The 8,806-nt window shown below is 40.7% G+C and overlaps 1 protein-coding gene across 4 annotated transcripts in view; it reads right to left on the bottom strand.

Moving 5' to 3' along the window:
• ARHGEF28 (Rho guanine nucleotide exchange factor 28) overlaps nucleotides 1-8,806 on the bottom strand; it is a 372,652-nt gene that overhangs the window by 40,886 nt on the left and 322,960 nt on the right. For 3 of the 4 annotated variants that reach the window (XM_027864271.1, XM_027864272.1, XM_027864274.1), the window contains 3 exons: nucleotides 7,311-7,349; nucleotides 7,150-7,197; nucleotides 208-693 (listed from right to left, as the gene is read on the bottom strand). In XM_027864271.1, coding sequence (XP_027720072.1) covers nucleotides 208-693; nucleotides 7,150-7,197; nucleotides 7,311-7,349 — 573 coding nt within the window. The remainder of the gene's footprint in view (nucleotides 1-207; nucleotides 694-7,149; nucleotides 7,198-7,310; nucleotides 7,350-8,806) is intronic. The other variant, XM_027864273.1, reaches the window with a different exon arrangement.

Genomic DNA, 8,806 nt, shown 5'->3' with positions numbered 1-8,806 from the left:
TAGATAGATAGATAGATAGATAGATAGATAGATAGATAGATAGATGGCTATCTGGATAGATAAATAGATGGATGGTTGGCTAGATGGATAGATAGTCCCTAAGATTTCCGATAGCTACAAATAAACTCAAACATGGCATATCTTGTGAATGGGACTAGAAGTCACTCTGACTACTTGTCAGTGGGTACCTGCCCCCCAAAGATGTACCTCACTATTTCCTGGAGAAAAGACTGCAGGGAGACTGCTCTGCCGACTGTGCTTCCAGTGACACAGGAGACTCTGCTGGATCCTGACCTTCTCCCTTTCCCTCTCCACCATCCTTTGGCCTTCTCTCAGCCTGTCCAGGTTTTGCTGATACTCTTGGAGCTGATGGTCCAGTTCCCCCCGACTCCGGCTGAGCAACTCCTCCTGACTTTGACATTCCTTCTCACGCTCCTGCAGCCATTTTTCCTTTGCCTCCTGCTCCCGCTGCCTCTGGTCACATTTGCGGTACCAGCGCTGCTGCTCCTGCTGGAACTGATGCTGTAGCTTGTGGATGTTGGCTAGCTCCTCCCGCTGTTTTTCCAAGTGGCGGGACTTTTCTTGTTCCTGGAGCAGCCCACCCCGGAGAGACAGACCATGGGGCATTCTCTCATGTTCCTGGAGAATTAGCTTGTGGAGTTCAATGTGACTATCTTGTATGGTCAGGGCAGCCTGATTCAGGGGAAGAGCAAAACCAAAAAGGGTCCCACATCATTAGAGATCTGGGTGCAGGCTACCCTCTCAGTATGAATCAATCAGCAAGTATTTATTAAGCACCTACTATGTGCCAGGCACTGTGATTAGGCCCCAGGGATACAAATATCCAAAAAAAATGAAATAATCCTTATTCTCAGGTTGCTAAAAAACACACAGAAACAGAATTCAGGGCCACTAATTTTCTACTGCCTCCTACTGTTCTGACTTTTCTTAATAAGATCACTTTATCTAAGACACAGTCTCCTCCTAGATCAAGCTTCTTAACCTTCTTGGTATCACAGACCCCTTTGGCAGTATGGTGAAGCCTATGGGCCACTTCTTAGAATAATGTTTTCAAATGTATAAAATACATAGGATCACAAAGAAAATTAATTATATTGAAATACAGTTATCCAAACATTTTTTTTTAAATCAAGCTCATAAACCCCAGGTTCAAAACTGCTATCTAGCCAATTTCTAAGATCCCTTTCAGTTCTATTTTATTAATCAATCAATCAACAGGCATTTATTAAGCCCAGAGAAGCAAGAGAATTTAATATTTCAAGCTGACTCTTCAATTTCTTTTCTAAAAGTCTGGTTGGGGATTTTTATTGAGGAACATTAGCGGGAAAGCATCCCATATGTCAGAAATGTATTTTGCTATTACTCCTTTGACCATATTTAAATAAATCTATCATGCAGGAATTGAGTACATGAAATTACCAGACTAAATGGTATAAACCTAGTTGTACTCTCCTCCTAAAACCCAAATGGAGTCTGTATTTAGCTCTATTGGCTCCATAAGGGAGCCCTTTGGAAATCAACGATAAATAATATCTTGCTAAACTACAAGGACTCTTCTGAGACTAGGAGTTAGGACTACTTCCCATGGCTATGTTAATGGTCTCAGCTACTAAGCTTGCTGCTCTTACTCAGCACCATAGCTTGGAAGGCCATGCATAAAACATTGAGTAGCAATTACTTAATTGATTGCTTACAGGAGGCTGGGATGATTAAGGACAAATAGACAACTTACAAATCCACAGGACATTACTAACTAGATTTAAAAATCATTTTGTGTTACAGTATCTGACTACGAAAAGTTTGGCAGCATCCCCCCCAAAAAAATTGCCAAGATTTTGAAGGATTTCACAGAACCAGAAAATCTCAGTGAATGCCCATGGCAGCATTTAATTTTAAAAGCTCCCATTTAAAAAGTGTGAAAGATTAGGGAAAGGATAAACCCAAAATGAATACATGCTGGGTCTATACATATATTTGTATCTGGATAAGACATTATTGTTCTCTTGGGGCAAAATTCACATTTTTCTCCACACCTCTTGGAACATTTTTTTTTAAAACTGTCCACATAGCAGATGCTAGGAATTTGGAGATTTGACCGAGAGAATCCCATGTGCAGGCAACTTTTTTTTTTCATTTTGAAAAAGCTGAAGAACTTTGGGTTATGTTTAAAACTAATACCACTCAACAGTTGCCTCTTATATAAGTAGTAAGTCATAATACAATAACTAGGAATGTTTGCACCTGGACTAAGAGGAAAGAAAGGTGCCTTAGGTAGGGAAGGAAAGAGACCTCAGGAAACCACTGTGTGAGAGGCAGAACAGGAGAGGCAGGGTGGGGAGAGAGAGAGAGAGGTGCTCATTCCTGGTACTCAACTGGTATCTTCCAATCCAATCCACCAAGCATTTACTAAGTGCCTACTAGGTGCCAGGCAATGTGGTTTAGGTCTTGGGACTACAAAGACAAAACAAAATAGTCCCTGTCTTCAAGAAGCTTAAATTCTATTGAAAATGCAACATGGCAATAAATAAATAGCATACGCATGATAATCTGAGGAAGGAATAAGCATTAATCACTAAGGGGGAGGAAGGTCAGGAAAGATGTCCAGACATGTCACATGAGGTGGCCTTGAGAAAGACTAGAGATTATTAGAGGCAGTGGGGAAGAGGAGCATTTTCCTACCATGGGGACAGCCTACAGAAAAGCACAGAGACAGGAGATGAAATGTTGAGTTCAGGGAACAGCAAGTTGGCCAATTTGGTCAGAACATAGAATAAGCAAAGGGGAGTTATGTGAAATAAGTTTGGAAAGGAGGGTTAGAGCCAGTTGAGAAGAGCTTTAAATGCCAAGCTGACAAATTTGTATTTTGTCAATGGAGATATTAGGGAGTCCCTGGAGTTTCTTGAAGGTTCTTGAAGTGACATGGTCAGACTTGTGCTTTAAGAAAATTATTTTGATATCTATATGAAGGATGAATTAGAGAGAAGAGATAAGGGAAAGGTGGAAACCTGGTGGGGAGGCTGTTGCAACAGTTGAGGCCAGTGGTATCAAACTCACCACTACATTGGTAATAGGGATCTTTGCTACTGGGTATCGACTTAGAATACCACAAATTAACATTATCTATGTTCTACTGAATTTTTATTTAATTTTTAAAATACTGTCCAATTACATTTTAACCTGGTTCTGGCAGTTTTCTGGTGTTTGACACCTCTGGGCTAGGAAACTCGTGATAGTATTTGAACCAGGGTCTTGACCATGTGAGTACAGAGAAAGATGTGGTTGTGAGAAATGTTGTACCAGTTTAAAAAAAAAAACTGAGTCAATGGAGGAAAAAGAAAGAGTCAAGGATGACTCTAAGATTAGAAGCCAGGGTGACTATAAGGCTAATGGTGTACTGAAGCATGGTTTTTCAATGGGGAAATCAATGCATTCTCCTTTGGACAAGTTGAGTTTGAGATGCCTAAGGAACATCTCGATGGAGATGAATGTCATAAAGTTAGTGCAGGCGGATTGGCACTATGAAGAAAGACTAGGGTTGGATAGATAGATTTGGAAGTCATCTTTAAAAAGATTCTGATAAATCCATGGGAGCTGATGAGATCAACTAGAAACAAGGAACCAGGAGGACAGAAGCTTGGAGGATGTACATCAAATGAAACTGAGAAAGAACCACTGGACAAGTCTGAAGAGAAGCAGCTGATAGAAATATCATTCATGGAAGCTAAGAGATAAGGAAGAAAGGGTGGGCAACAGGGTCAAGAGCTTCAAAGAAGTCAAGAAGGATGAGAACTTAGAAAAGGCTATCAAATTTTACAGTGAAGAGATCCTTGATAACATCAGAGACAACATTTTTAATTGAGTGGTGGAGTTGGAAGTCAAATTAGAGGGGATTAAGACATAAGTGGAAGAGGAAGGGGACACTAGGAGTAAGGAGGTTTTTCCCTAGGAATCTTGGTTTCTAAGAAGTATACAGGGTGAAAATACATAGGATTGCTTACTATCTCAGGCAGGGGGGAGGGGAGAGAGAGAGGGAGGGACAGAATTCGAAACTTAAAACTTTGACAAAAGTTTTAAAAAACTGTTTTAACATGTAATTGGGAGAAAATAAAATATTATAATGTTCTAAAGTGTCCCAAAAGTCTTAGTGCAGCCTTAAGCTATTAAAGCTTAAAAAGTTTTAATAGCTTAAAACCCTTTTTCTATATTGGCTATCCTAAACCAGGCACTTCATGCATGTAATCTAACTAGCAGGGAATTAGCAAGAATAATCAATTAGAAAGCTATCATCTATAGGGTGTCCCAAAAGTCTTAGAGCAGCTTTAAGTTATTAGGGACACCCTGTAAATGATAGCTTTCTAATTAATTATTCTTGCTAACTCCATGCTAGTTAGGTCATGCATGGAGTACATGGTTTTGAATAGCCAATATTAGGGGAATAGGGAAAAGGTCCAAGATCATTCTTCACCCACCCACTTCTTTTATGTCCACTATCCCCATTCCCATTTAGAAGTAGGCATCATCCTAGGCCTTCTTCTCCTCTCTCTTCATACTGATGTAGGGTAAATCTTGGACACAGGAAGGGGGCAAAAAGATAGGGAACTTCCTTCAAGATGCAAAGTTTGAAGTTTATGAGACGGGGAGCTTACCTAACAGCCTAACCCAATCGAGGCCAAGCAGACAAAGCCCAAGCCTGATTGGTCTTTCCACAGAGTGTGTGTACATGCATGTATGTGCACATGCATATGTGTGTGGGGGGGGGCATGCATGCGTGTGCATGCATGTGTTGAGAGAGGCATGACAGGGGCGGAAAGAAACAGATGGAGGAAAGGACACTGACCCTCCTGAGGTGAAAGGCAGTGGGACATTATGGTAAAAGCACTCTGTGCCCACAAGACACTCTCTCTGCTACTGCTTTGTAGACGGCTGGTGTCTGGGGTGTTGAACCAAGGTCCTAGAGTGCTTTAATCTTTAAAGGTTGGGCGCTATTTGCCTCTTTCCTAGCACAGGCTTGTGTGGGGGGTACCCACGAGTGTTAGTGCCGTGGGAAGTAGCAATGACTGGTCAATTTTCTCAATCCTGGGCAAAAGGCTTGTAGGGGATGATGGTCCAAGAGGAGTAATTTGGGAGTACTCCCTCTCCTCTTCCCCCAGTGCCCGAGTCTTTAATTCGGCACTATCTAAATTCAGTCCTGCACAGCTAGGTAGAGCCTTTGTGCTCAGGGTGCTGGGCCTGGAATAAGGAACACTCATCTTCCTGAGTTCAAATCTGGCCTCAGACACTTCCTAGCTGTGTGACTCTGGGCGAGTCATTTAACCCTGTTTGCCTTAGTTTCCTCATCTGCAAAATGAACTGGAGAAGCCTGTGGTGAACCACAGTATCTTTGCGAAGAAAACCCCAGATCAGGTCCCGAAAAGTCAGACACGACTGAAAAACAACAACAATATTAGCACGGCTTATAAATGGAATCTGCGGACTGGATTCTTGTTTGGGATGGAGCTCATATCACAGATTTTAGAAAGTTTCTGATCCTCTTCTCCTCTTCAACTTTTGCCCGGCTTCTCCTAGAGGTGATGAGCAGATTCCAAAATGGCAATGAAACAATTTATCTCATTGTCATCTATCTGATCCAATATTTTTTTCCTATGAAAACCTTCATTTTTGAATTCCTACTGATCTTTTAAAGACCAGCTCCAACACTACTTCCTCCATGAGGTCTAGCCTGATGTCCTTGTCCTTAATGAAGCTCCCCACCCCTGTTCTCCAGAGGAACTTTGTTTTGCAACTCCCTAATGCTCTCATTCCTGCAATGTCATGTACTATATTTATTATCTGTTGATGCTTTATCCTTCAGTAGACTGTAAGTTCTATGGGAACAGTAACAGTTCCCCTCATACTTAAGACAGATCTTGTGCAGCTTTGCTTCACTTAAATCCAAGTCAACATATCACCTGTGAGGTCATTGGTCCTCTTCAAAAAGGACAAACAACAATCCACACAGTAGGCAATTAATGTTTGCTAAGTGAATAAAAGCAGTAAGTGAAACCCAGCTGAAAAAGATGCCGTTATAGTATATATAATGTGACTTTCATATATGGAATGAGATCTCTGATTTCACTGGATTCTCCCAATGAAGAAACTTCTGTTACTAATGCAGACTGTCACCTTCTCTCTCTCTACATTATATATATATATATGCATATATATATACACATACATATATATACATATACATATACATACATACATACATATATATATATATATATATATATATAAATTTTATTGAGAGGTTAAATGCTTTGCCCAGGATTACACAGCCAGAATGTTCAGAGGCAGGACTAGAACTCAGGCCTTCCTATCCATCACACCACGTTGTCTCTCAATGAGAGGGACTCATTTAGAGCTCTGTCTTCAGACTGGAGCAAAAGTTTTGAGAGGCTACCTGGACACGCATGTTGTTCATATTTCCTCTATGTCATTTCTATTTGATATGCTATAAAAATTAGGTCAGGTGGCCTTAGCATACCCTCAGTCCACACTTTGATTTTGAATAGCTCGTCAACACTGAACAAAAGGGAGTGTGGACCCAGAGCACTGGTCCATCAAGCAATGCCTGACTCCATCAAGAACGAGCAAGAAGCAATATTTAATTATGTTCCTATAGGATCATCGCCTTCTTTGTCTTAAGCCAAGTTGATAATTAGATGAAAGAAGAAAATACAGAAGGGAAGAATGAGCAAACGACCTGGGCCTCTTCCTTGGTTTTGCCAAGGGCCAATCATCAAGCCTGACAAGTTTGTGTAGTCAAACGCCAACCTAAAAGTCCAAAGGCCAGATATGCAAAAGAATGTGAGTTTTCTAAAGACAGCATGAAGTAAGATGCTTCACTAACCTTACTAGGACTCCTTCCAAAGCATATTTAACAACATTTGAAAAGGGGCAAACTGCTTTATGGATTTAGAACACAAACCTAGGTAACTTCCATTTTTTAGATGAATTGTACCTTGCAGTTTGGGGGTTCTTTTCCTTTAGAAAAGCTCTAATTATTCAAGTCCAGGAATCATCAAATAAGGCAAATTACATGACGAGAAACATTCACAAGGTCAAAACTACCAAAGGGATCATTACCTGGAGGCTATACAAGAGACGAGTTAGATTCTGGATGGCTTGTATAATCTGAAATATAAGATCAATAGTGTCAAGTTTTTAAAAGTTTAATTTTAAATTTTAAAGTTCAATTTATCCAAGTAAAAGATGTAAATGATCTACTTGTGGTAGAGGAAGCTCACCTCTGCCTGTGATGAACCTGGAAAATCTATGTATTCACCCTACAATGAATAAAAATATAAGATTTGTTGTTGTAAAGATAAGTAACTACTACATCTTGGGAAAAGTACACTATTCAATTTTAAAAGAATCTCTAGCTCCCCCTTCCCCCCCTCAAAGAACAAAGATTTCATCTTTTTTCATGAAAATAATTTGGAAGTTATCTTACACACCAAAAAAATCATAGCAAACTCAATCACAATGTCAAAGGTTACCTGGTACAAAACCAAATGGAAATGCTTCTCTGAGGACCTAGACTGCAACTCTGACTTGGTATAACACTGGATTAATGCTGCCTTGTGGCCTCTAAGGCTAGGCTGACCTTGCAGGCCAGAATACCCTAAACTAAGGCCGAGTCTATGCAAAAGCAAGGTTAGGCAGGCATAAAAGAAGTGTCGAGGGGTCCTATTCCAACCCTGACTCTATTTCTGAGCTTTTGGGGCTCAAATAACTGATAGCAAAGGGAGAGTGAGAAGAGTGGCACTAGATGAGGGGTTACCCTGGGACAGTGATGCTTTACTGCTTACAGGCCTACATAGCTCCAGGACTTCCCAAGGTCTGGATGGAAACTTAATTCTCAAAAGCCCTGTGAAATGTGGCCAAGAGGACAAGGAGAAGGCTATAGATCAGGGTTCCTTTGAGCCCAAGCTTCTAACACTACAATGTCATCTCTGAGATCTCAAGTAACTTTGAGATGACTCTAGAGCAGAGGTAATTAACCTGTAATCTGTGGACACCCTGATGAGTCTCTGGAGAGATTTCAAGGAGTCTGTGCAGTTGGATGGGGGAAGAATACATATTTAATTTACTAACTTCTACCCTAAATTTAGCATTTCCTTATTTTGAGAAGTGGTCGGTCCATAAGCTTCACCAGACTGACAAAGGTGTCCATGGTACAAAACTGGTTAAGAACCCCTGTTCTAGAGGCTGTTAGATGTGTTAGATGTCTACAGAGGGTGACTATCTGAGCATCTCTTAAATTCAGTCCATGATGACAGGCAAACCTTCAGACTATCCATTAGACTGAGAACTTTTGGAGAGCAAAGACAGTCATTTATTTTTCTTTGTATCCCCAGCACTTAGCACAGTGTCTAGCTTGGAGTAGGCACTTAATAAATGTTTACTGACTGACTGACCTCGCATGTGCCCAATGACTTAACAACAGAGAGGTTGGCTACATTTAAGAAAGAGACCATTAATGATGTTTTCCTCCTCTTCCTTTTCATTACAGTTTCTACCTGCCTCAGAACCACTTCACTACTGTTGTCTTGTCTGCTAGAAGGAAAACAAGGAGAATGACAGGTGATGATGATCTGCTTGGCTATTTAACTACTTGCCAGCAACTGAAAAGATCTCCATTTTGGAGGTTTAAACTGGTGTCTGCAAAAAACTGCTGGGTTATTTCTCAGCTCTGTGTGTGTGTGTGTGTGTGTGTGTGTGTGTGTGTGTGTGTGTGTGT

Source organism: Vombatus ursinus, unplaced genomic scaffold (assembly GCF_900497805.2).
Source record: "Vombatus ursinus unplaced genomic scaffold, bare-nosed wombat genome assembly UNPS02014774.1, whole genome shotgun sequence".
Lineage (NCBI taxonomy): Eukaryota > Metazoa > Chordata > Mammalia > Diprotodontia > Vombatidae > Vombatus > Vombatus ursinus.
The sequence above is the reverse complement of the archived record's forward strand: the minus strand, read 5'-3'. Positions and strand labels throughout refer to the sequence as shown.